The sequence below is a fragment of the Felis catus genome, chromosome B2 (genome assembly GCF_018350175.1).
Source record: "Felis catus isolate Fca126 chromosome B2, F.catus_Fca126_mat1.0, whole genome shotgun sequence".
NCBI classification, from domain to species: Eukaryota; Metazoa; Chordata; class Mammalia; order Carnivora; family Felidae; genus Felis; species Felis catus.
The window spans coordinates 133,870,692-133,897,511 of NC_058372.1; the positions used below are offsets into that span (position 1 = coordinate 133,870,692).

General features: G+C 40.8%; 1 protein-coding gene across 5 annotated transcripts in view; it reads left to right on the forward strand.

Annotated features, from left to right (window-relative positions):
• UST (uronyl 2-sulfotransferase) overlaps positions 1–26,820 on the forward strand; it is a 318,873-nt gene that overhangs the window by 118,138 nt on the left and 173,915 nt on the right. For all 5 annotated transcript variants that reach the window (XM_023254493.2, XM_023254491.2, XM_023254490.2 and 2 more), the window contains exon 2: positions 1,399–1,442. In XM_023254493.2, coding sequence (XP_023110261.1) covers positions 1,399–1,442 — 44 coding nt within the window. The remainder of the gene's footprint in view (positions 1–1,398; positions 1,443–26,820) is intronic.

The window sequence follows — 26,820 nt, forward strand, 5'->3', positions numbered from 1 at the left end:
TTTTTAAAAAGTGTATTCATTCATTCATTCATTCATTCATTCATTCATTCATTCATTCTCTACACCCAATGTGGGGCTCGATCTCTTGACCCCGAGATCAAGAGTCACATGCCCTTCTGACTGAGCCGGCCAGGCGCCCCTTACTTCTCCTTTTTATTCCAATTTCCTAAGTCACTTTTGCATTCTTCTAAAAAAAAATCAGCTTTCATCTACTCCAACTGGGACACTTACTTTTTCCTTAAGCTACTGTTCTCTCTAGATATCCTTGTGTTTCCAATATTTTTTTTTAATTTTGTTGTGTTGGAAAGGCTGACTGTCTTCCCTTTTTGTGAAGGTGATTTCCCCTGACTGACAAGCATTATCTCCTTGGAGGGGAGCCTTTGAATACACCGAGCACATCATAGGCTACCCCACGGGCTCAGATGTGTTGCTGGGTTGGTGTCTGGGGTACACGGTCAGTGCCCAGAGTATGTTGCTGGTGCTTGGGCTCTGCAAAAGCTGGTAGGTAGGTTTTTCAGACAGATGAGCAACAGATCCCCAAGCACCCTCTGGAAGAAACGATCTTCTGTCTTTCCTGCAGTGTCACAGGGTGTGACCCTGAGCAAATCTCTGGATTTCTCTGGGCTTCTGTTCCCTCCTCTGTAAGTGGGAATCAGTATAACCCACCTCCGAAATTTGAATTAAGTGAATAGGTGGGAAGCACTTAGCAGGTACCTGCTGCATAAAGGGAACTCTGGGACCTTTAGTTCCCACCCTAACCAGTCTGAATCTATATTCATCAGGAAACGATAATCATGTACTCTGAAAAAGTGGCTGTTCGTCAAGACAGATCAAGCTTCTGAAGCAAGCTAGACTGAAAAGATGAAGGGAAATTGACCATCAAGACGAAGGTAGAGAAACAGTGCAGTGGTTCTCAAAGTATGGTTCCAGGACCTGCAGCGTCAGCATCACTTGGGAGCTTGTGCAATGCAGATTCTCAGAGTCACTGAATTGGAACCTCTGGGAGGGGACCCAGGCAATCTGTGTTTTAATAAGGTCTACAGACAATTCTGATGCACACTGAGGTTTGAGAACCACTGGTCTAAAGCAAACTCAACAGACACGGGGTGAGGAATTGTGCTGCGTGTTTCTGTGTGTGTGTGTGTGTGTGTGTGTGTGTGTGTGTGTGTGTGCGCACACCAACGTATGTACAATGTTTGTAACTGCTGAAAGTGTAATTGAGCATGGTAATGTCAACAAAATCCCACCAAACGGGCAACTAATGACCTATTTTTCTTTGGTAGAGTTGTCTAAATAGACATATATCTGGAATGTTTGTTTTCAGTGACTATGCACTAAATTCGCTTTGGTTTTAAAACTACTGATTCATCAACTTTCTTCTTTTTTTTTTTCCCCTAGGAAATTCCACTTACTTGGATGATCATGGGCCACCTCCTAGTAAGGTAAGGTCTTTGCTTATGGTTATACATCCCATTTCTCTTTTCTCAGTTCCTACAGCCTCCAACAACCCTAACCAGAGCCCTCCTGGCCATGAATTGTTTGCAAGAAAATAGTAGATGACAGATGTGAAGTTAATCTTTGATTTACAGTGAGGACGAAAAGGAAGCATATGAAGAGCGCCAAAATGGCGAGGGAGGAAGGGCCATTATTTTATCAACACTTGCAACTGTGCCAGGCGCTAGAGCCTTAGACTGACTTCAGATCTTTGGCGGCTTCTCCTGTTTGCTGCCCTGTTTGCCTCTGCATCCGTACTGGCCCGTGATCTGATGCCCACAGCCTGGCCTCCCCCTGCCTTTGGGCCTAGGGGCTACACTCATTTCTGCCCCTTTTCTCCCTGGGCTGCCTTAGTTGGGCTGCTCCATCAAAGGCTCAACCCCTTAGAACTGGCTTTCTCTTTCAGTGCCCTCTCAAGGCTGCCCTGGCCTGACTTGCGTGCCCACTTTTGTTTTCCTATATTAAGGGTCAGAATAGTCTGGTGACATGTTAGTGTAGTTCTCCGCCACTATTTACTTTCTTGTACTCAATGAACACTAAATGTCAAGATACCAGAAAATGGGAAAAATAAAGATAGTCTTCGACCACTTAAGATGATAACCTGCAAAGTACAGTTTCAAGTACGTAGTAAGAGGATAATCATCCCCTAACCTTCGAGGCTGGAAATGTAGCCCAAGGTCGGCTTTTGAGCTTGTGGGATTTGAAAAAGAACCCTATTATTTTTAAGACCACGGGTTTTGGAACAGGGATCGCTGGATTCATCGCTGGCTTTGCCACTTTCAGTGTGCGACATTGGACAAATTACTTGGAGCCTTGGTTTTTTGATGTGCAAAGTGGGATTAACAATACTACCCACGGTAGAGGACATCTAAAAGGATCAAATGAGCTGATATAGGACATTCAGCACCTGGCCTGCGCTAAGCATTAAAATAAAGAGTGGCTGTTGTTAACTAGACTGGAGCCACATTAAGGTTATTGATGAATGGTACAGTAGTATTTATCACAGTTGTGACTGGCTCTACCACTTGGTCCCCTGCATATATATTGCGTGTCTGTGACACTGCACCATTGGGAATACAAATATGAAACAAGACAAGAGCAGAAGAACACAATAGCCCAAGCCCTAGAGGAGCAAAAGGATATAGAAGTGAGACACCCTCCGAGGGTAAGAACCAGGATAGCTCATCTCAGTACCCTCACATCCCTGCAATAGCACGTTGTGACTGTTCATTAAATTTCACTGAATTGGACCAGGGAATCCAGAGCTGGAATCTGAATTAGGTCCTGGCTCCCAGCCCAGGTTCCTTCCACTAGGCCAGTGTTCCCAAACTTTAGCTTGGATCAGGGTTTCCTGGAGGCTTATTGAAACACAACTGCTGGACCCAGACCCCTGAGTGTCTGATTCTGTAGGTCGGGGGTAGGACCTGAGAACTTGCGTTTCGAACAAGCTCCTGGGTGATGCTGCTGCTGCCGTTCTTGGGACCGTGTTTGAGAACCACTGCTTTAAAGGCCACGAATATGAAGAAAACAATTTCCCTGGACATTTTCTATGTTGTTTTCACTGCTGATAGCCTAGAAAGAGTAGTATGGCTTATTATATAAAGGCTATTTCTTAATATAATGGTGACTCACTATTATAACTCTACTTATAGTGAAAACAAATTTTCTTTGGTCAGTAACCTGCCTGGGAGGGCAAATAAGTGGAGGTGGGGGAGAAGAATTGTATGGATGGTCTGCTAGGTTCCTGCACCACTAACTACTTCTGTCCCAAGTGGGGCCAGTTGAATTCTCCCTACCTTCTCTGCTCTGCAGGAAAAGGGGTTTGGGGCGGGGTGGGGCGGGGCGGGGGGCTCTGTGGGATCCATCAGCTGTTTCTCTCAATGCCATGTTGGGACATTATTTTGGGTTTCAGGATTGATAAATGGGGCTTTACCTAATCAGGAGACCCAGGCCCGCTTTATATAAACTTGCCTTCTTGAACTCAATCCTTGGTGACCACCTCATTAGTCTGCTTTGGGGCCTCACTCTTGCTAGGTTGGCCATCCTGCCTGCTTCTTCCCTACTATCTTTGATGCCTGGATTCTGCGTCTGCTGGACCCTCTCCCCTTGCCCCTGTGGAGCTTTCCCTGGCTCTGCAGTCTCCCACCCCTGCCTTCTGGTCGTCACCCCTCTCCCCACCCCCAGCCCAAGCTCCCTGTGACACCCAGAAACCATCAGGTCATATCAGATCATTTGAGACCACTTTCAGAGTAAATCCGGTTTTATAAACTCTATTCCAAGTTTGAAATTGTGACTATAATCTCCTTCAACCAGCAGAAGTTTGTATGAGGCCGATTCTCTTACTATAAATGTATTTTCATTATCCAGGAGTGGAGTGGCAAAAACGCTCTTGACTTTCGAAGCAGTAGCCAAAAGAGGAGAAGAATATAAAAATGAATAAAAATAATGTTGGCATGTTAACATCTTTTCATCCACATTGATTGCCGCTACCAGTGTGGAAGTGAATCCCAGGAGTGAGGAGGTCAGACTTCCAGATAAAGGTCCTTCGAGTGTCCCCTGAGGTGGGGCCTTGGTTAGTAAGGGCTTGCAGACCAGGGGTACAGGGACGTGGTGGCATCCAGGTGAGAAGGACTCACGCGTGTGTGGCCTCTAGAATGCACCCCCAGCCTGGCAGGGGAGAGCAAAACTGACTGCAGACCCACCATTTTCATATTTGTTTAGCATCCAGAAATAACTTTTTGATGCCAAGATGAAAAGAGCCGTGATCTAGATAAAGTAAGATTTTTAAGCCCTGAAAATGTCCTGAGGTTTACGGGCGAGTTCTCGTTTGATGACAAGTTCATTCCCCAAGTTTCACATTCCACAAGTAATAGCCATTTAGGGAATGGGGTGTATACCACACAGCACATGCAGGGCACGGGTCTCCCTTCTCTCCAGCGTATTCGTAAAAAAGAACCAAATGCCTCCGATTTTTTTGTTGTTGTTGTTACTTGTTTTTAAAATCCACTTGAACCTCACAGCTCACCTCAGATTTTAATCTAAGTCATTATTTAAGGCAGATGTTAATCTTTTCTTTTGTTAACCACTTATGACCACCAAGCAGAACACGTGGCTTCAGGTTAGAGCCCAGCGAAGAACGAGCACCTAGATCTCTTATGAGTGAATTGGAAAGATGTTCTCTCTTTTTTTTTTTAATTTTTAAAAATTTATTTATTTAAATTCAAGTTAGTTAACGTACAGCGTAGTATTGGTTTCAGGAGTAGAGCCCAGGGATTCATCAGTTCCGTAGAACACTCAGTGCTCAGCCCAACAAGTGCCCCCCTTAATGCCCATCATCCATTTAGCCCTCCCTCCCCCCACCTCCCCTCAGCAACCCTCAGAAGGATATTCTTGAGAACAAAACAGGCATGCGACAGCCAGGGTAGTGTGATGTCACTTCTTCTAAAATTATATGTCTATGGGGGCACCTGAGTGGCTCTGTGATTTAAGTGCCTGGCTGTTGGTTTCAGCTCAGGTCATGATCTCATGGTTTGTGAGATTGAGCCCCACGTCAGGCCTTGCATTGGCAGTGAGGAGCCTGCTTGGGATCCTCTCTCTCTCTCTCTCTCTCTGCCCCTCCCCTGCTCGTGCATGCATTCTCTCTCTCTCTCTCTCTCTCTTTCTCTCTCTCTCTCTCTTAAATAAACATTTAAAAAGTTAAAAAAATAATAAACCTGTGTGTATATGACTGTGTACGGAGAAAAGTCTGGAAGGGGTAATAGTGTTTTCTCTGGATGGTAAGATTTGGAAAGCATTTTACTCTTTTCTTGATACTTTTCTGTATACTTTTGCATTCATTAAAGTAATGCCTGTTCAATCTAAACATCAGGGGAGAAAGTCCTTAAGTGAGATAAGATTAGGTAGGGTTGGGCCGAAAAGCCTTTGGTGCTCGGGCCTCTGCAGGGTCGTCTGCAGTTTCATTGACGCCTCAGAGCAGCCTGACCTCTGAAGGTTGACGTCTTCTCCTCCTGTTCCACGCCCTGGACCGTGGGCCCCTGACGCGCAGCGAGAGACAGCAGCAGGAATTCTGATGGTAGCAAATGGGATGCAGTAATTTCACATATGTTGGGATCTCAAATCTGATAGATAGAAAAGCTGTCCTAAGCGACCCAAGGAAAATAAAACCACTGTCCATAGCTGATGTCTGTCATTTCCTATGGGGCAAGCAGTCTGCTAAGCGCTCTGCAAAGTGCAAGTTCAGTCTCCGCAAAACCCTATAAAAGAGGAAGTCATTTTCTTTAAATTGAAGTATAGTTGACATGCAATATTGTATTAGTTTCAGGGGCACAACCTGGTGATTTGAACTTGTATACATTAGGCGGTACTCACCATGGTAAATGGAGTTACCGTCTGGCACTTATATTCCCTGTGCCGAACTTTATATACCTGTGACTTATTTATTCTATAGTTGGAAGTTTGAACCTCTGAATCCCCTTCACAGATTTCATCCCTGCCCCCACCCCTTCCCTCTGGCAACCACTGGTTTGTTCCCTTTGTTTGGAGTCTATTTTTGTTTTGTTTGTTCACTTGTTTTGTTTTTAGATTATATATATAAGCGTAATTATACAATATCTGTCTTTCCTGCTTGACTTATTTCACTTTGAGTTAGCATAATGTCCAATGGCCTCTATGTCCATCCATATTGTCACAAAGGGCAAGATTTCATTCTTTTTTATGGCTAATATTCCAGCGTGCGCGCGTGTGTGTGTGTGTGTGTACCCACATATATATTATGTTTACCCATTTATCTATATATGGACACAGGTTGCTTCCATATCCCGGCTATTATAAACAATGCTGCAATAAACATAGGGGTACATATATCCCTTTGAATTAATGCTTTTGTTTTCTTTGGATAAATACCCAGAACTGGAATTGATGGATCATATGATATTTCTGTTTTTAATTTTTTGAGCAACCTCCATACTCTTTTCCACAGCAGCTGCACCAATTTACATTCCCACCAACAGTGCACAAGGATTCCCTGGTCTTCACGTTCTCACCAACACTTGTTATTTCTTGTCTTTATGGTCATTCACACATGAATGGTGTGAGGTGTTACTGTTTTGATTTGCATTTCCCTGACGATTAGTGATACTGAGCATTTTTTTCATGTGTCTGTTGGCCATCTATATGTTTTCCTTGGAAAAAAGGTCTATGCAGGTCCTCTGCCCATTTTTAAATTGGTTGCTGTTTTTGGTTTTGGTTTTGTTTTTTTTTTGGTGTTGAGTTGTATGCATTCTTTATATGTTTGGGATATTAAGCCCTTATTAGATATATCATTTGTAAATATCTTCCCCCATTCACTAGGTTGTCTTTTCATTTTGTTGATGATTTCCTTGCAAAAGGTCTTTAGTTTGATGTCCCAATTACTTTTTGATTTTGTTGCCCTTGCCTGAGGAGACAGACCCAAAAAACTATGGCTAATCCTGATGCCCAAGAGTCTATTCCTTATGCCTTATTTGGAGAGACTTGTGGTTTCAGGCCTTACATTTAGGTCTTTAATCCATTTTGAGTTTATTTTTGCGTATGGTGTAAGAAAATGGTCTAGTTTCATTCTTTTGCATGTAGCTGTCCACTTTTCCCAACACCATTTATTGAAGAGATACCTTTTCCCCAATGTATATTCTTGCCTCCTATGTTGTAGATGTATTGACCATACAAGGGTGGGTTTATTTCTGAGCGATCTTTTCTGTTCTGTTAATCTATGTATCTATTTTTGTGCCAGTACCATACTGTTTTTATTACTATAGTTTTATAAGATAGTTTGATATCGAGGAGTGTGATGTCTTCACTTTGTTCTTCTGATCAAGATTGCTTTGGCTGTTCAGGGTCTTTTGTGGTTCTATACAGATTGTAGGACTATTTGTTCTAGTTCTGTGAACAGTGCTGTTGGTATCTTGGTACGGATTGCATCAACTCTGTAGTTTGCTTTGGGTCGTGTGGACACTTTAGCAGTATTAATTCTCCCAATCCATGAGCATGGTATATTTTCCCTTAAGTTTCATCTTCAGTTTCTTTTATCAGGTGTCTTACATTTTTCAGAGTACAGGTCATTCACCTCCTTAATTAAACTTATATATTATACTCTTTTGATGTAATTGTAAATGGAATTGTTTCCTTAATTTCTCTTTCTGCTAGTATGTTTTTAGTGTATAGAAACACAACAGCACTCTGTGTAGTAATTTTGAATCCTGCAACTTTAATGAATTCATTCATTCATTCTAATAGTGTTTTGGTGGAGTCTTCAGAGTTTTCTGTATATTATTACCATGTCCTCTGCAATTAGTGACAGTTTTACTTCTTCCTTACCAATGTGGATGCCTTTTATTCCTTTTTCTTTGTCTGATTGCTGTGGCTAGGACTTCCAATACTATGTTGAATAAAATTGGTGCTAGTAGGCACCCTTGTCTTGTTCCTGATCTTAGAGGAAAAGCATATAGCTTTTCACTGTTGAATATGATGTTAGCTATGGATTTGTCATACATGGCATTTATTATGTTGAGGTATGTTCCCTCTTTACCCACTTGGTTGAAAGTTTTTATGATCATATGATTTTTATCCTTCATTTTGTTAATGTGGTATATCACTTTGATTGAGTTGCAGATATTGAACCATATTGGCATGCTTGCAGTAAATCCCACTTTATCATGGCGATCACTTGATCCTTTTAATATATTGTTGAATTCAGGTTGCTAATATTTTGTTGAGGAATTTTGCATCTGTGTTCATCAGGGATATTGGCTTGTAATGCTTTTCTTTTTTCTTTTCTTTTGTTTTTTTCTTTTCAGTGTCTTTATCTGGCTTTGGTATCAGGGTAATGCTGCTCTGTAGAATAAATTTGGAAGCATTCTTTCTTTCTGAATTTTTTTTTGAGATAGTTTGAGAAGGATAGGTATTAACTCCTCTTTAAATGTTTGATAGAATTTTCCTGTGAAGCATCTGGTCCTGGACTTTTGTTTTTTGGAAGTTTTTTTTTTTTATTTCTGGCTCAATTTCATTACTAGTAACTGGTCCATTCAGATGCTCTATTTCTTCCCGATTCAGTCTTGGAAGATTGTATGTTTGAAGAATTTATCTCTTCTTTGAGGTTGTCTAATTTGTTGGCATATAATTTTTTATAATAGTCTCTTATAATCCTTTGTATTTCTATGATGTTGGTTGTTACTTCTCCTCTTTTTTTTCTGACTTTATTTATTTGAGTTCTCTCTTTTTTCTTCTTGGGTCTGACTAAAGGTTTATCACTTGTGTTTATCTTTTCAAAGAACCAGCTCTTTTGTTTCAGTGATCTTTTGCAGTTTTTTTTTTTTTTTAGGCTCTGTTTCACTTATTTCATTCTGATCATTATTATTTTCTTCCTTCTACTAACTTTGGGCTCTGTTTGTTCTTCCTTTTCTTATTCCTTTAAGGGTAAGTTTTGATTGTTTATTGGAAATTTTTCTTGTTTCTTGAGTTAGGCCTGTATTGCTATAAACTTCCCTCTTAGAACTGTTTTTGCTATGTCCCAAAGATTTTGCAGTGTTTCCATTTTCATTTGTCTCAGGGTATTTTTTGATTTCCAAAAAAGGAAGTAATCTTGTAATCTTTATTTTATAGATAAGGAAAACTAGATCATAGAGAGAGAGGCTGAATAACTTGCCAAAGGTCATGTAGTAAGTATTAGAGTTGGGATCCCAGCCCAAGGCTGTAGTTTTTTCCAGGATTTATTTTAACCATTTCAAGATTACTTATTTAAGTGGAAATGCAATAATTTGTTTTACCTTATTTCTGGAATTTTACTCTTTAATATAAGGTATCTTGTACCTTAACTAGTACAGTAAACAAGTTTTAACTCAGTATACCAGAAGAAAAATAGTCCTCACTACCATTTGAGTTCTCAGTCCAGTACATTATCAGTTATCAGTCCAGTAAGTTTTTAAATTTCTATCTCGTCTTTTTCCTTCCACTTTTGTATGCATATATACCTTCAGAATTTGTCCATTTACAAACTGCATATAGAGTAAATTTTGGTGTACAAACATCATAAAAGGTGAAAGAACTCTGTTTCGCATTCATGTAGCAAAATGAGATGGTCTAGGTTCTTGTTGCAAAATATTGTCTGACAAAGTCCTTCCTCTTGATGACCTACTGCACGAAAATACTGTATATATAGCTATCTAAAAATTAATTAATTAATTAAAGTAAATACATATACATTTTGTCCTTAGAAATATATCGATTCCTCGGGAACTATTGAATCTTAGAGAATTAATCCAGGATGTTATCATCTGAAGACTTGGAGTCTGTGGTTTCCCTTTCATAATTAATGTCATTGTCATCATTAGAGTCTTGAGTGCTGCTCTCTAACTCTTAGAGTTCATCCGTGGTTCCTCCAATCTTGTGGAACCTCTCCCTCTGTCAGTCTTCTTCTTTTTGTCATTGTAGACAGGAATAAAACTTCTGAACCCCCCATTCTAATGGAAGTTAAAAGCAAACAACAAAGTGTCTCCAGTCTTCTATCTTTTGGAAAGATGATACAATCCTTGGGGCAGCACAATAAAATATAAAGAGCAATGCAAGAGTGACAATGTATTTCTCTAATGGATTACTCCTCTTGGCCTACCCTGTTCAGGAAAATAGCCATTAGTTTCGTGTAGCTATTTAAAAAAAAATCAACTAAAATTTTTTTTAAAACTTCAGTTTCTCACTTCCACTAACTACATGTCAAATTCTTTAGAGCTACATGTAGCTAGTGACTACTGTATTGGACAGCACAGAATAGAACATTCCAGTAATCCACTAAGCAGCAGTGTAGTTAGAGCCATTCTATCATTATTCCATTTTTCTATTACTTTAGTCTTTCTAAAGCATATTTGGGAATAATTGATGCATAATTGGTAGGTAATTATTCTAGGATGATGAAATAGCAGTGTCTCAAGATAGAGAAAAAAATAATAGCATTCAGCTCCCATAATGGTTCTTAAATTTTTTTAGAGGCTGGTAGACCCTATTATATGGTAATTATATTATATCTATTATTATAATTATGATTATATAATTGTAATAATATGGACCTATTTGACAGTAATTGCAGGGTAGAATGAGTTTTATTCTCTTTATTGAAAAATAAGGTATGTTGTCTTTGGAACATTCTAAGAAAGAATAAATTCAAGAAATGTCAATACATACAAATAGTTAGAACTACTCAAAAAACGCTGCAAGCCGAAAAAACTAAAATTGGGTGCAGTGAACCTTGATGGGGCATAACAGGGTTAAAATATATTACCAATGCCTGCGTATGTATGTAAAAGTGTTTTGACATACAAGATAATATTTATATATTATTTTTATATAATCATGTGCTAGCTAGTGTTAGTATTCAAAATTCTATTTTAAAATGGGTTCATTAGAAGGGTTTTATAATTTATTATGCTGAGCAAACATATTCAAATGAAAGAGAAGTAGTGATCTTAATTGACATGACATTTGTATAATACATGTGTCCAGCAGTGAACTATTGCTCAATAAAGGTTAGTCCTTGTTACCTCCCAGCCTAGCCCAGAAGCTAATTTTCCCTTAGTATCAATTAATTATTGAGTGCCTTCTTTATGCGAAGGATCAGGAAGACACAAAAAATTGGTGAAGATAATCTCTGCCATCTAGTACTTTACAATCTAGTTGCATCTCAAGGCTTCCAAGGATCAGAAAACTATGGAAGCACACAGCTGATATAACCTTCAGTCTAAATGACCCTATGCAGACAACCATTCATTCATCCAAGCATTATTTTTTTTAATTTTTTTTAACATTTATTTATTTTTGAGACAGAGAGAGACAGAGCATGAATGGGGGAGGGTCAGAGAGAGAGGGAGACACAGAATCCGAAACAGGCTCCAGGCTCTGAGCGGTCAGCACAGAGCCCGACGCGGGGCTCGAACTCACGGACTGTGAGATCGTGACCTGAGCCGAAGTCGGACGCTTAACCGACTGAGCCACCCAGGCGCCCCCATCCAAGCATTATTTATGCACTAAATTTGTGTTGGGCTCTGTGCTGGGGCTGTAAGACTGTAGGAGGTACAATCCTCGCCCTCCAGGAGCTTAGAGTCTAGTTGCAAGGACAGGCTAGCATCTCATACAAGCCCGATCAGATACATTACATAGGTTGCTAGGTGCTGTGATAGAATGAACACTGGAGACTCCACTTGACCTCTGCAGGTGGGAGTCCTGAAGGTTGCGTAGGACAACCCAATCAGATCAAAGAATCTGGGATGGACGGGGTGAGGAGGGGTAGGTAGGCCTCACTTCTGAGGTTTGAGGAGTGGTGGGTAGAAAATGAAGATATGAAATGCTTTGAGAAACGTGGCTTTGACAAGAAAGAGAAAAAAAATTGATAGCCTAGAAGACGTTGACCATGGCGGCATAAATTGTGTAGTAGAGAAATTGGTAAGTAGGAAAGGAGTGACAAGTGACAGATTCAGTTCTGCGTGGGGTTATGGATGGAATTGTGTTGCCCTGCGTTGAAGTCCTAGCCATCAGAATCTGTGAGTGCAGCCCTATTTGGGAACCGGCTCTTTGCAGATGTCGTGGTTCAGATGAGGCCATGCAGGATAAGGATGGGCCTTAAATCCTGTATGATGGATGTTCCTACAAGAAGAAGGAAGTTTGGGCACATACACAGAGACGTACAGGGAGAATGCAGAGGTTGGAGGCATGGAGGCAGAGGTTGGTGTTACACTGCCACAAGCCAAGGACCATCAAGGATTGTTGGTGACTGCCAGACTCTAGGAGAGAAGCGTGGAGCAGATTGTCCCTCTGAGCCCCCCAAGAAGGAATTAGCCCAACTGACATCTTGATTTCAGACTTCTGGCCTCCTGAACTGTGAGAGAATAATTATTGTTTTGTTGTTTTAAGCCACTCAGTTTGTGATACTTTGTTAATGGCAGCCCTAGAAAGTAATTCAAATGGGTGAGTTTAACATTTTCAATAACACGGATAGCTTTGAGTGGTTTGCCCTGTTATGCATGATTTGGTTTGATTTAATTAACATCAAAACCACCCTTCGAAGTCTATCACTAGGATAATTTAAATGCATGTTCATAGTTTTTTCAACATTGAATACCAAAGTTATCCCCCAAAATTCCTTCCTCAATTTTCGTAGTTCTCTTTTTCCCTCTTCATCAGTCTGATGTCTGCACTTTCTTCTGTTGGAAATTCATTTCTGCTGTTCGAATTGTGCTTTTAATATACAAAAGTCATATCATATTATGTTATATTTTTCTTGGGAAAAGATCTTAGTGAAAAAAAAGAGAAAGTTACCTGAAAGGAAGCTTCTTACTTTCGTAGAATCAGGGGCTGAGAGTGACAGAGAAAAACAGGAAAGAAGTCTGTTGCCCTTTAAAAAATATGTCTGTATTTTTATATGAGACTTTTCTGTCTGCCATTTAACAACCTCTACTCCCAAGTCCCTCAGAAAGACTGCATATTTGTTTCTGTTTGTTTGGTTTTTTTTCTATCAATAAATCCTTGCAAACATCAGCTGAAAGGAGAAGTTTTAATGTTCTCTAGTAGAGAAACCATGGTTCACATTCCTCGTTTGGAGCCTAAAAAGGAAAACCCACATATCTAATCATCATAAAGGTAAATGACTTCTGGAAGATACCAGAAGTACAGTTACTTTCAGGTATCTTGGCCAAGCATTGGTCAACTCGGAGAGGGTTTCTGGATCAAAAATCCCCCTTTTTCCCTGAGGGCAGGATTGCTGAGTTTTACGTATGTACAGAGTCTCTCTCGGTCAAAATCACTTACGTGGAAGAGTAGCGCTGAGATTGAAAGGAAAAGCAATTTCTTGTTTCTATCCCTCAGAACCTATTTTTCAGCATATAGACATGGCCGCCCCCCTTGATTTCCTCTTGTCTGTGAAGACCTCAAGAAGCAAATAAATCTCTGGCAGAGACTTGGGGGTGTATTTGGCCTGCCTTGTTGAGCTGCTTCCATTCTGACAATTTTTGAAGCCATTGCTGCTGGTAAGAGGGCCTTCTGGTTTCACAGCTGCCTCTCCTCCTGCTGTGAATAACCTCAGACCCACATTGTCTGATTTCCTTAGGAGAAAAAAAAAAAAAAAAAGTGGCATTCTCAAGAAATCTAGATCTTCTTATTTTTATCCAAGGCAGAAACAGTGAAGTGTGTTTATCGTTACCTTTTAGTTGGGGAACGTTCCAAGGGCAGATAATTAATGAAAACAAATAAGATGAGTACCCAACCTACCAAATGTGCCCACTCCGTAGATGTAAAACACGTTACCCTTTTAACTTGCCAGATTCTTCTTGGTTCTGCCAGGCTGAGGAGCCTGGCTTTGGGAGTCAGACCTCAGTTCAGATTCTAGCTGTGTAACCAGTTGCCCTAGAATAAAGACTTCATCTCCTGGAGCTTCAATTTTGTATTTGTAAAAGGGGATGGTTTTATCCACCTCATAGAGCTGGAAGCTTACATGCGATAAATAGAAAACACCTAGCATGCCAGACGTAAGTAAGCACCCAGCAGTGGGGCCTCTAGTAGTCTGGATATTGCTTATATATATAGCCTTTTGCAGACTCTGGTAACTCACTTTGTTATTACTTAGAGTAAGACTAGCTTTCAACAACCCCCCCCCCAACTGTATTTTTTTTTAAGTTTATTTATTTATTTTGAGAGAGACAGAGACAGCATGAGCAGGGGAGGGACAGATAGAGAGGGAAAGAGAGAATCTAAGGAGGGATTCTTAAGGGATTCCTAAGGATGCAGGGCTTGAACCCTTGAACTGCGAGATCGTGACCTGAGCTGAAACCGAAAGCCGCGTGCTTAACTGACTGAGCCACCCAGATGCTCCCTTTTTTTTTTGGATTTTTAAAAGCAATTAATTACGTGTCAGTTGGCATACCAGATACCAGTGTAAGAGCTTTCAGGTTCTGTGGTTGCTCCCATTCTTCCTTGGGCTAGTTTAGAACACTAAGCAAAGACTTCCACATACCAACCTTGGGCATTTAGCTTTTCTGAAGCCTATATTGTTCTCTGCGTCCACACCTGACTTTACCCAAAGTCCTTTTTAAAAATCACTACAAAAGTGAAGCTGCTTTTCATTTTATGGATGAATCAATTGCACTGGGTAATAGGTTTGTGTTTAATGATTCATGATAAATATATTAGGTTGAGAGAAAGAACAAGCAGAACAGAATGAGGCTGGGAGTTAGGAATCAGTTTCACTCAGATGAGCATGACCTTGAAGGAGTCCCATCCACCCTCTCATTTTGTCTTGATCATTGCAAATGATAGGAAAATTTATGACTCGAATATTTTATCTTTAAATAACTCGAAGAGCATCTGAGTTCAGTGGGTACCATAACGAACTCTACACTTCGGAATTTTGTTTGAGAGGGATAATTACTAGCTGAGAAGGTTAAAAAAAAAAAAAAAGAATCTGCCAAAGGGGAACAGATCAGCCTTACATAATAGGGTATTGTTTCCTTATCCTGAAGTCACCTGTATTCTTGCTTCATGCTTCCTTTGCACTCACCACAGCTCTTAACTATTAACATGGAAGTCTTTGGCCCAGCCAGTGGCCTCCTGAGATTTCAACTTTCCATGGAAATCTGTGTCCAAGTTCAGAAACAGTACTTCTCAATTTATCAATTTTATGAGCATGTAATGTGTTCACTCTTTCACAAGAAGAACATAATGAATCATTTCTTACTCAACAAATGATTAGTGCTATTAAGCGTATCTTCTACTTTTTTTTTTTTAATTAAAAGAATTCTGCAAAGCCACGGGTCTAAAAATACGTGGTTTGTGTAATTGTTCTTTTAGTATCTTCCCCACCGCACTCCCCAAAACCCAAGGGCCAGTTTTCATTGATAAGTTGTTCTCCACACCTTATCCAAACCAGCACCACTTACAATCACAGACTTAATACATTGCCAGGTTTGGGCTGCCTTCAACAAAAATAAAGGACTTTAAATGAAGCATGAAATTTTTAAATTGCAAATTGTTGTTGGAAAGCATATTTAATCAAGAAATTGCTTTAGTAAATTAAGAAAACTCATGCCACCATTTTTTGGCAGGGGAACAATTGCCTCAGGGTTTTCAAAGTTGTAGTAACTTAATCATTTTAGCAGCTTCCAATATAGTCACCTAATTCTTTCTGTTTGTTTTATTTCTTCCTCGACCGTATGATCAATTCTTTTTGTTTTAAAAACCATGCATGCTCCTATTTCGTTTTGATTTGGAAAGTACAGAAAATTGCAGAGTAGCAGGAAACAATTAGCACGCATTATGCCGCCACTCAGAGACGACCATAATGAAGCATTTTTCAGAATTCTGCCCAATCTTTATTGTGTATTAAGAGTATAAAAGCCTTACATATCATTGGTTGCAAATATTTTGCCCGTCCTTGGATGTACCTTTTATGTTTAATCAAAGTCATGCACATACATAACACCCAGGGTTTAAAGCACCAGATGGCTCATGACAAAGGGACCCCTGGCTACACCCTCCCCATTTACTTTCTGCTGTTGAGAAACAATTACTTTATACTCTTCCGGCCAATCTTCAGGGTCAGCTTTCATCTCTCTGAATAACCAGCTTATGCTACCTCTTGGTTTTCCTCAGCTTTAGACCTTGTCTGTTGACATTCTTCCATTGGAACATGAGGATTTAGCACCTTCGTTGCAGCCCCCTCCTTCGAAACCACGTGTGGTATTTGGGCAGGCCCCTTGCTTGGTGTTTTTCCTGTTGACACGAGGCAAATAATAGTGGCAGTAGGACCATTATGATCGTGCTTTCTTTCCTGTTCAGCTCTTAGTTTTCTTTGTAGCAAGTAATTGTCTTGTTTGGTGAATTCATTTTCACGCTTTTCCGTGACCTCCAAGTTACCCTTCAACTTTTTTCCAGTTGTGTAAATCCCAGAGCCTCCAAACACGTTAGGGATTTATCCAAGTGCAGTTACTGAGGTCTTTGTGAGGCCTTCCCACCAGCTCCCACCTGGACTCAGCCTCCTGCTCAGACGTGTCTGGGAGCACCCCCCCTTCTGTGTTTCCTCCCACTTCCTGTACCCCATGTTGTATCAGTTTTCTGCTGCTGTAACAAATTACCACAAGCCTGGTGGCTTAGAAAAACACAAACTTATTGCCTTAAAGAAGTCTGAAATGGGTGTCACTGGGCTAAAATCAAGGAGTCAGCCAGGCGGCGTCCCTTCTGGAAGCTCTATGAAGGAAACCATTTCCTTGCCTTTTCCAGTTTCTTGAGGCTGCCTGCGTTCTTTGACTCCTGGCCCCTTTCTTCATCTTCAAAGCCAACATTGTTGCATCTTCAAACTCTGACTCTTCTCTCTCTTCCACTCATAAAGATTCTTGTGATGATGTTGTATGCACCTGAGTAATCCAGGGTAATCTCCCCAGGTCAAGATCCCTTATGCCATGTAGGGTAACACATTCATAGATTCTGGAGGTTACGGCTTTGACATCCCGGGGTTAGAGGGGGTACACATTATTCCGACTTTAACATATATCTTTCTCTTTCCTTGGTCTTCGGCAGCTTGTTGAGAAAAGGTACACGGTATGGAAGTTATCTGAAATGATGCATTTCTGAAGATGGCTATTCTAACCTTGACTGATAGTTTGACAGGATGTGAAATTCCATATTGAAAATCTATAATAATCGGGATAGGCTAAGGTGATGCAAAAATCTCAGTGGCTTCACACGTTGAGAGTTTATGTGTTGCTTATGTCAGACCCTCAGTGGGTCTGGTGGCTCTTTTCTTTCAAAAGCTTGCTCTGGATCCAGGCTATTTCCACTTTGTGGCTTCACCATCCCAACACAGGAACTTTGTGTCATTGTGGCAGAGCAGAAGGAGCTAGACGGGTGACACATGTCACCTCTATGAGTACCCTGTTGGCTAGAACTGGTCACAAGGCCCCACTCAACTGTAGGAGGCTGGGAAATCGAGCACTTGGGTGCTCTGAGCATTAAATGTCTCTGCCATAAAAGAATCTCCCTTCAGAATTCTAGTTCCTTCTCTGTTTCGCTACAGCTTCTAATATATCTCAGCAGAGAAGACTAATTCTTGACTTTTTATATGAAAATCGAATCTGTCTCTGTGGGAGCTTCTTATTCCTAATGTCCTGAAAGTGTACAATTTTGTGCCCACTGTGTGCCAGTTTTCAAGTCCTGCTCTGGACACTCAATGGACCTCTCATTCTGGAAACTAGTATCTTATTTGGGGATATTTGCTTGCCCTTCTTCACTGATGATTTCTTCCCATGCATTTTCTCTTTCTGTCTTTCTGGAACTCATTATTTGTATGTTGAACCTCCAGATATAGTTGTCTATATTTCTTATTTTTGTTCATCTTATTTTTCTTTTCTTTGCCTTTTTGCTGTACTGTCTGCAAGAGTGTTTCAACTTTATCTTCCAGCCTTTCTGTTGAGTTTCTTCCTCACTGTTTTCCTGGTTTTAATTTCCAAGAGCTTTTTGTCCTTGTTTCTGTGCTCTGAATGTTCTTTGGTTCCAAATGGGGCCTTTTCATTTCTCCCGAAAGGTTATTCCTAGATATTTTATTATTTTTTGGTTGCTGTTCTGAATGGAATTTTTTCCACTATATTTTAAGCTGATTGCTGTCATATTAAAAAATTATCGGGGTGCCTGGGTGGCTCAGGCGGTTGAGCGTCCGACTTCCGCTCAGGTCACGATCTTGCGGTTTATGAGTTTGAGCCCTGCATTGGGCTTGCTGCTGTTAGCCTGGAGCTTGCTTTGGATCCTTGGTCTCCCTCTCTCTCTCTGCCCCTTGCCTGCTCTAAATAAATAAATAAATAAATAAACAAACAGACAGACAAACAAACCTCTCCCACTGCTCCTCTCCCTCTCTTGTGTTCTCTCTAAAATCAATATATATATATACACACACACACACACACACACACACACACACATATATAGGTTTTATACATTATATACACTCATGTTACTGAACTTCTTATCTATTTCAATAATTATTCTTTTTCTTTTCCTTAGTAGGGAATCACATCATTGAACAATATCCATTTTACTCCTATCTAATTCTGTTTCAAGGTGTATGGCATTATCTAGAATAATATTAAGTAATATAAAGTCCATCATGGGCGAGTGTGTATTCAATTTCCCCCTGTCACCCACATTTAGAACATGTACCTGGCCCACAGTAGCACTCAGTAAATACTTGTCAAATCACGGAATGGCTATAGACAGCGTCTTTGTTTTGTTTGAAGTTTTAATGGTAGTGCTACAAGTCTTTTATCACTAACTGTAATTTTGGTATTTAGCTTAAAATGGATTTGCTTTATCACGTTAACAAAATATTGTTAATTTTCTGAAAGCATACATTACTTGAGAGAATCCTATTTCCTGTGTGAGTTGTGATCTTGCACTTAGAAACATGTTTTGAATTGATTTAATTTAACTTACTTTCACTTTTAAAACTTACTGGGGCAGACAGGTTGGGAAGTATAAACAGGCACTTTTTAATCAATGTTCAATTTGTTTTAAGATCTCTACTGGTGGCCTGGAGGAAGAAATGCTCAGAAAAGTCTCTGAAGGCAGGTGACTCTGATCTTTTTTCCTTTCCTTTCCTTTCCTTTCCTTCTCTTTTTCTTTTTCTTTTTTCTTTTCTTTATTTTATTGTTGTGGGACAGTGGTACTAAACCCTACGTCCTAGCCTGGTGTCTTGGTCAGCTCTCACCTAGGGGCTCCCACCCAGTGTGATACCGCAGCCCAACAAGGCCATCAAAACACTGGACATCCTCCAACAGAGGACATAACGGTGCCTAGTGGAAGCTACAATTCATCTACACCTGAAAGATTATATGAAGTTTTAGTCCACAGAGATCAAAGGAGGCATAATTGACCTGGAGAACATCCAGAATGTAACAACGAGAATGCTCTTGGAAGGTAGAAGAAATGACTACATTGATTATGATTCTTGCCAGGAAAGACATTGGCTTGGGAAAATGATCAAAGTCTATAAAACCAGAAGGAGTGTGTTTGAGGAGAACATGAAAACTGTTCACTGAGGCCTTAAGCACGTCTCTAGTCTGAAATAAATAGACATAGTGTCTCTCAAACCTTAAATAAGGTTTAAATATCAAAGACAAAATGAAGGATATTCCGCTTCTTATGGTGGATAATAAATGACTGGACTTCATTTACCCACATGCCAGGGCAGGCTGAAATTATAAATCAGTCATGGATGGATATTCATGGATGACAAATCCACAATGGATAAGGAGGGGCAACCTAATGTTTCAGACTTGATGTTCTTACACCCAGTAAGATCATTCTTATTTTATATATAATAGAAAAATGAACATTCTCTTTTCCCAGTAAGAATATTGTTAATCATTGACTCTTCTTTACAGTTTAGTAATTATTGATGCTTACCTCGAAAGTCATTCGCTGAGGGGCGCCTGGGTGGCGCAGTCGGTTAAGCGTCCGACTTCAGCCAGGTCACGATCTCGCGGTCCGTGAGTTCGAGCCCCACGTCGGGCTCTGGGCTGATGGCTCGGAGCCTGGAGCCTGTTTCCGATAATGTGTCTCCCTCTCTCTCTGCCCCTCCCCCGTTCATGCTCTGTCTCTCTCTGTCCCAAAAATAAATAAACTTAAAAAAAAAAAAAAGAAAAAAAAAGAAAAAAAAGAAAGTCATTCGCTGAATTGTTGCTGTTCAGATTCCCCATTTTGTAGGGTTCTGCCCGACTGCTGCACCTGCTGTAGCTCCTAGCTAGAAGCTCAAGTGTGTGAAGACTTCAGAACCAGGAGTTTGAACATCCTAATCCAAGCCCAGGCTTTAGCTCTTACTAGTTCTTAGACCCGACAAAAGCCAGCTATGCGTCCTGAGTTTTGTTTATCTTGTTTGTAACATGAAAAGTATTAACGATTTCCCCATATTCTCTACATTCTCATTTTTGTGAAAGGAACTCAAGAACTGTTTGCAAAAATGCTTTTGGATCTATAGAGCTGCTACACTGATAGGTGAAGATGGTAATGGCCTGTTTCCTGAACCTCTGAGTCCTCAGGAAGCTGCCTGTCTTTCCCCAGGTTCCTGAGGGAACACTCTGCCCATGAACCCCAGTGTGGAACTACAGGGTTCCTTTTGCCCTAGTGAAAGGCAGGCTAAATGACACCCTGATGGTTCTCTTTCAGGCTCACACTCTCATCTTGACCTTGAACTTTTACTACTCCTGGAGGTAAGAAGATGCAGGATGGTCCCTATCTCTTCTTAAGGCCCAGAGCAGAACAGAGCCATCAGGACTCTGCCTGTAGCCTTTCCCCGTGGCCATACCCACGCTCCCTCTTGCCTTTTTCCCTCCCCATGAGAGGGAAATTGGAAACCATTCACTTATTGCACAAGCTCTATGGGACCTAAGAGCAAAATGAACAATGTGAAACAGGCCAACGGCAAGCAGAGATCAAGAAAGGGGTCCAGGTAGAAAACAGCTTCAAAAACCTTTGTACCGTATCTTGAGAGCACTGTTCCTGCCCCCCTTGGCTTAGTTTTGTCCTTGAGGAATATAGACCTGAAGGACTCCTTTTCCTTCACAGAGAAGAAGGTAGCTTCAGTTCCTGTTAGAGATCATTGTGTGCCAATAAAGCACTAAAAGTGTTCCTTAGGATCTTATAATTCTCTCCTGTAACAGTAGTTGGCACAAATATGATACTTTGAAATGTCACCTCTATGTGTATATTTTTCTCTCGCCAAGTATACTGTAATTCTTTGAAGGCGTGGGGCGTGCTTTATACATCTTTTATGGCTCAATGGATATGTACTAATTATGTGTACCCAGAGGACTCCTTTCATCTGGCGGTCACAGGTACCCAAAACAAGCTTGTCAGTTGTGTAAGCTGTATCCTGTGTGATTCCACGATGCACTGCTGGTTTAACATGGTGCCCTCGAACATTGGCCGTCAGAGGTGGCCTAGAAAGGAGATGCTTCTTGCCTGGACTCGCTTCGTTCCCCGACTTTGATTCTTATGCCTCTCTCATTTTCCCTTCTTCTTCGGAACCAGATGCCATCCCCACCCCCTCTTACTTCGGCCAGAAAGAATATCCCAATGAAGATGTATGCCAGGGTGTTAAGGGAACTATGCGGAGCGTAGTTTTATGGAGGATCTCAGGTCCCTTGACTTAAAGTTTGATTCCGGAGGGGAGCCTGGGTGGCTCAGTCGGTTAAGTGTCTGACTTCAGCTCAGATCATGATCTCATGGTTCGAGGGTTCAAGCCCCACGTTGGGCTCTGTGTTGAACGGTTGCTCAGAGCCTGCTTCAGATTCTGTGTCTCCTTCTCTCTCTGCCCCTCCCCCACTCACGCTCTGTCTTTCAAAAATAAATAAATGTACAAAAAAAACCTTTAAGTTTAATTCTGTGCTACAATTTAACTGCGTCATAGGTAGAAATATCAGAATAGGAAACTATAAACTGATGTGGGCTTGTCATTTGTCCACTTAACATATGACTTATGTGGGCTAGCCAGTAGACGTTTCTAAAATTTCATAATTTGTTGAGATGCAAGATGGACACTGACGAGAGATGTTGTTAGACGATTGCCATTGGAGTGTGGTAGATGAGTGCTTAGCTTCTAGAGCTTTGTGAGCCTGAGTTCAGATTAAGGCTGACTCTTACTCACTATGTGATTTGGGACAGATTTCTGAATGTGTGTTATTCTCAGTTTCCTTATCTGTATAATAGAGAAGTCCCCACTTGAAGGGCTATTGAGAGGGTGGATTGAAAGAAACCACATAAAATGCTTAGCACCAACCTGGTACAAATTTCATTATCTAAGTCACATGCCCTAATGTCACTGACTTTCATGTGTTTTACTGGGTCCTGATCTGAATTGCTAATACTTGTAGACATTATAACAACTGTCCATTTTAATATCTCCTGAGACCTTTCAGGATAGATGTTTTAAATAAATTTTGTTGCGTATGTTTTGTGGCATTGGGTTCAAACCAGATCAATTGTTTTAGCTGGATTTTTTTTTCTACCAGAAATGGGTTTTTGTTACTAAACGTTTTTGACAGATATACATAATATTTTTAATCACTGATATAGTGAGATACTTTTTTTAGATTACTGTTTCATTCAATCAAAAACATTAAGGACTATTTGGCTATTGTTATGTACTCAAAGCCAAGTAGTACATTAGTGAAGTGTCCCAGAGAAAACTCATTTCATTTCAACATTCTGGACTTTCAAGGGTATATTTTTTCTCTTGGTGTATGAGAAAGTCAACCATTGTTACACAAGATAACAAGTTACTGTTTTACAAATATATAATTTTATATTTTAGTAAGAAATATCAAATTTCTTGGGGTGCCTGGGTGGCTCAGTCGGTTGAGTGTCTGAGTCTTGATTTTGGCTCAGGTCATGATCCCGTGGTTGTGAGATCGAGCCCCATGTTGGGTTCTGTGCTGAGCATGAAGCCTGCTTAAGATTCTCTCCCTGAGTCTCTCCCTACCCCTGCCCTGCTCTCTATAAATAAATAAATAAATAAGTAAATAAATAAATAAAATTTCTTTTACCTCTATGTGAACATGAGTAATTTGAATTATTAAGTTATACATGTTTTCAAATATAGATACGTAATCCAAAAAGCATACATGAAAGATGAATTTTCCTTCATTTTAATTACAAAATGATTTTGTAATGTAATGTTTGAATAGAAGAAAATCTTTTCACAACATCACAAAAAGACCTGATTAAAAAAGGCGAATCATCCCCTTTTGTTGGGGGCAGATCTGAGCACTTAAATTATCCCATCTGTTCACATGGGACTCATTCTTGAACCTTATCAAAGTATTTTCAATAGTTTACTCTTAATCTTCTAATTATTTACAGTTGATGTTATGATTATGTGATCCTTGAATGTTTGAGTTGCAGCTCAAAGCTGTAATTCAAAATAGAGGATTATAAGGATGTGTTTTCATAGGTTCTTTTGTATGTATCCCATATTTTATTTTTTAATGTTTATTTAGTTTTGAGAAAAATAATGTTATTATTTTTGAGAGAGAGAGAGAGAGAGAGCGCAAGGTGGGTTTCCCTCCCCACCTCCCTGCACTAACAGCAGGGAACTCACAAACCCACAAGATCACTGCCAGCCTAGGTCGGATGCTCAACTGACTGAGCCACCCAGGTGCCCCATATTTCATAACTCTAAAAGCTTAGAATTATCTTTTCACAAAACTTTTCAAAAGTGTCATATGAATATAATTGTTTCCAATATTATTTTATCGGAAACTATATTTGTCTCATGATGTTCTCTTTGAGAAAAAGTATATTTTAATGAAATTTCTCTCTGTTGTCAGAACTTCAAATTTAATGGAAAGTAATTCAACTCTTTTATATTTAAAGAGCTCTAATTATAATGGATGCTCAAGTATGGAAATGGGTAGTGCCATCTGCTTTTGGCCTTATATAGATTCAACAACAGAGTTCTAGAAGTTCTACCATCAGCAGAGAGAGAAACACTCTTCCCAGTTTCCAGAAGTTACCAGATAAGGTGTAGAAAACTACGCGGTTCCCTAATTGTGCTAACGGCACTAAAAATAGATGACCGATTTTATTAAATGTATGATTTGATATTCTTCAGATATATAAAGAGTGAAATTTTCCATCTCCCTCTAAATAGGCTCTACTAATAGTCTAATGTCAGGTGTCTCAGGGAGCTTAGGGCAGCAGTTTTGTTGTTTTGTTTTTGCAGTGGAGCCTGTAGGTCCCTAGGGACTCAGAAGCTCTCAGGATCTACATTATTCATGCGGTTGTTTAGCAGTGCTGTCCTTGGGGCTCCGTGTTAGCGGAGGGGACGTGCGCTGGCAGACCACCTCCATTTTCACTTAGAGAATTGCCGGCCTGTGCTCTGCCTTCTAAGTGATTACTTCGCTATGGTTGGAGCACCTGGCAAGAAGATAAATCTTTGGCTGGATAGAAATTCCTCAACTACTGCCCCCCACCCCCGTCAGAAGCGATGGCAGATGTGATGTGTTCGGATGGCTAAACAGGCAAGTTCCATTTTCGCAGGATAGATGAATAGTGCGTATTATTTTAAGAACTGTTGCCTTAATTATGCAAATGTGGAAAGAACTAACAAACCTTACTGCGAAAAGCAATAGGCCATGGTTTTGCATTGTTTGGGAGAAGGGGGGACGTTTTCTGCTATTTATTTGCTGATTTTTGAAGTTTGTTTCCTATTAGTAGAGCCTAGAGTTAATTTGATTGTGCTTGAGAGACAGATAAATTTCATAAGCAGAATAGGTTCTTTCAGTCCCCTAAGGTAATCTTGAATACTTTTTTTTTTTTTTTGGACACTGCTCCCTACTTCGTCCCCCTTTCCTTCCTCCAGAGCTCTGTGCCAGACACAACGGACAATCTAAGCCATCTCACTTTCCACCAAACTACGACCCACCTACTCTTTGTGGCGCAACTTCGGACTCACAACCTTAATGATGTTAATGAAATTAACCCAGAACCACTAGGTGGGCCTCTCTTTCCTGCTCTCTCCATTAATCAAAATTAGTTCTACTTTCTAGTAAATTTAAGGACATATACATACATATATACACACTTGTAAAAGGTATGAGGTTAGTTGAGCAGAACTGTAGCATTTTATTTATTTATTTTTTGTTTATTTGTTTCAATTCAAGTTAGTTCCCATACAGTGTGGCCTTGGCTTCAGGAGTAGAACCCCGTGATTCGTCGCTCACGTACGACACCCAGTGCTCATCCCAGAGAGTGTCCTCCTTAAAGCCTGTGTCACCTTTAGCCCATCCAGCAACCCTCAGTTTGTTCCCTGTGCTTAAGAGTCTCTTATGGTTTGCCTCCCTCTCTGTTATCTTACTTTTCCTTCTCTTCCTTTATGTTCATGTGTTGTGTTTCTCAAATTCCACAACGAAATCATCTGTCTTTCTCTGACTTAATTTCACTTAGCATAATACCCTCCAGTTCCATCCACGTTGTTGCAAACGGCAAGATTTCATTTGTTTTCATCACCGAGTAGAGTGGTCTTCCATTGTGTGTGTGTGTGTGTGTGTGTGTGTGTGTGTGTGTGTATACACACGTACTACATCTCCTTTATCCATTCATAGATTTTTCCCTACTATAGGTAAACCTAGCACAGGAGTCCGTATTGCCACTGGTGGTAGCAAGGGATCTTAGTTTTCTCCAGTTTAAACTCATGTCTCTCCCCTTCCCTCCTTCCCTCCCCTTTCTTTTTTTTTTTTAATGTTTATTTATTTTGAGAGAGAGAGTACTGGAGCAGAGGACAGCCAGAGAGAGGGCGAGGGTGTGCGCATGCGATCACTGGTGGAGCAGGAGCAGAGAGAGAGAATCAGCGCTGTTGGCACAGAGCCCTACGTGGGGCTTAATCTCATGAACTGTGAAGTCGTAGCCTGAGCCGAAATCAAGGTCGGACGCTTAAGCGTCTGAGCCACCCAGGCACCCCTCCCTCCCTTTCCTTTCATCTGTTTCTTGTGGCTGATCAGTTTCCCTGGCGAGAAGAGGTTGTGTGTCCTCAGGGAGCGGCACCATGTCCCCATGCTGTCCTCTGTCCGGGGTTGCCCCCGGTCACTGGGCCTGGTCTTGGGTTTCAGCCTGTTGGCTTCTGTCATGTTGGCCCCAGGGCCAGGCCTCTGCTCAGCAGGCCCCCACCTGCTGCGTCCTCCTTGTCCCAACTCCAGGTGCCTCCAGCCTTGTGGTCTCAGAGCTTCAGAGGAATCCCAGAAGACTCCTCATGGTGACTTGCCTCAGGGCCACGTCTCAGAGTGGATATCTCCCTCAGCCAAAGTCACCCTGAAGTTCAAGCTCTGGTCAGGAGTGAGGCCTCCTTATATGGCCTACAGCCTCTGAGGACACGCCCTGTGAAGCTGGCCCCTTGTCCTCTGGGATTTCTATCAACCCATCATTTCCCAAACCACTTGGCCAAGGTGGGTGGATTGCCAGACCTTTTCCTAAGGACCCAGACAGCTTCTAGCATCTAGTCTTGTCCCTCTTCATTCTCATCCACCAGCCACCTAAACCTTTATCTCCCCTTGGGAAGCAACTGGCTCTTGTTTTATTCTTTTACTGATCCTTGATTTTGTTGATAAACTTGATGTCTTCCTTCAGGCTTTGCTTTTTAGCTTTTAGAATTCCAAACCATTCTTTTCTCAATCACTTGGCTTTGGAAAAATGTAGCTTTCAAAACAAATAGCTTTTCTAAAAAGTCACAACTGAAAACTTAGATGCTCAAAAGGGAAACGTAAAATAAAAGGAAATTAT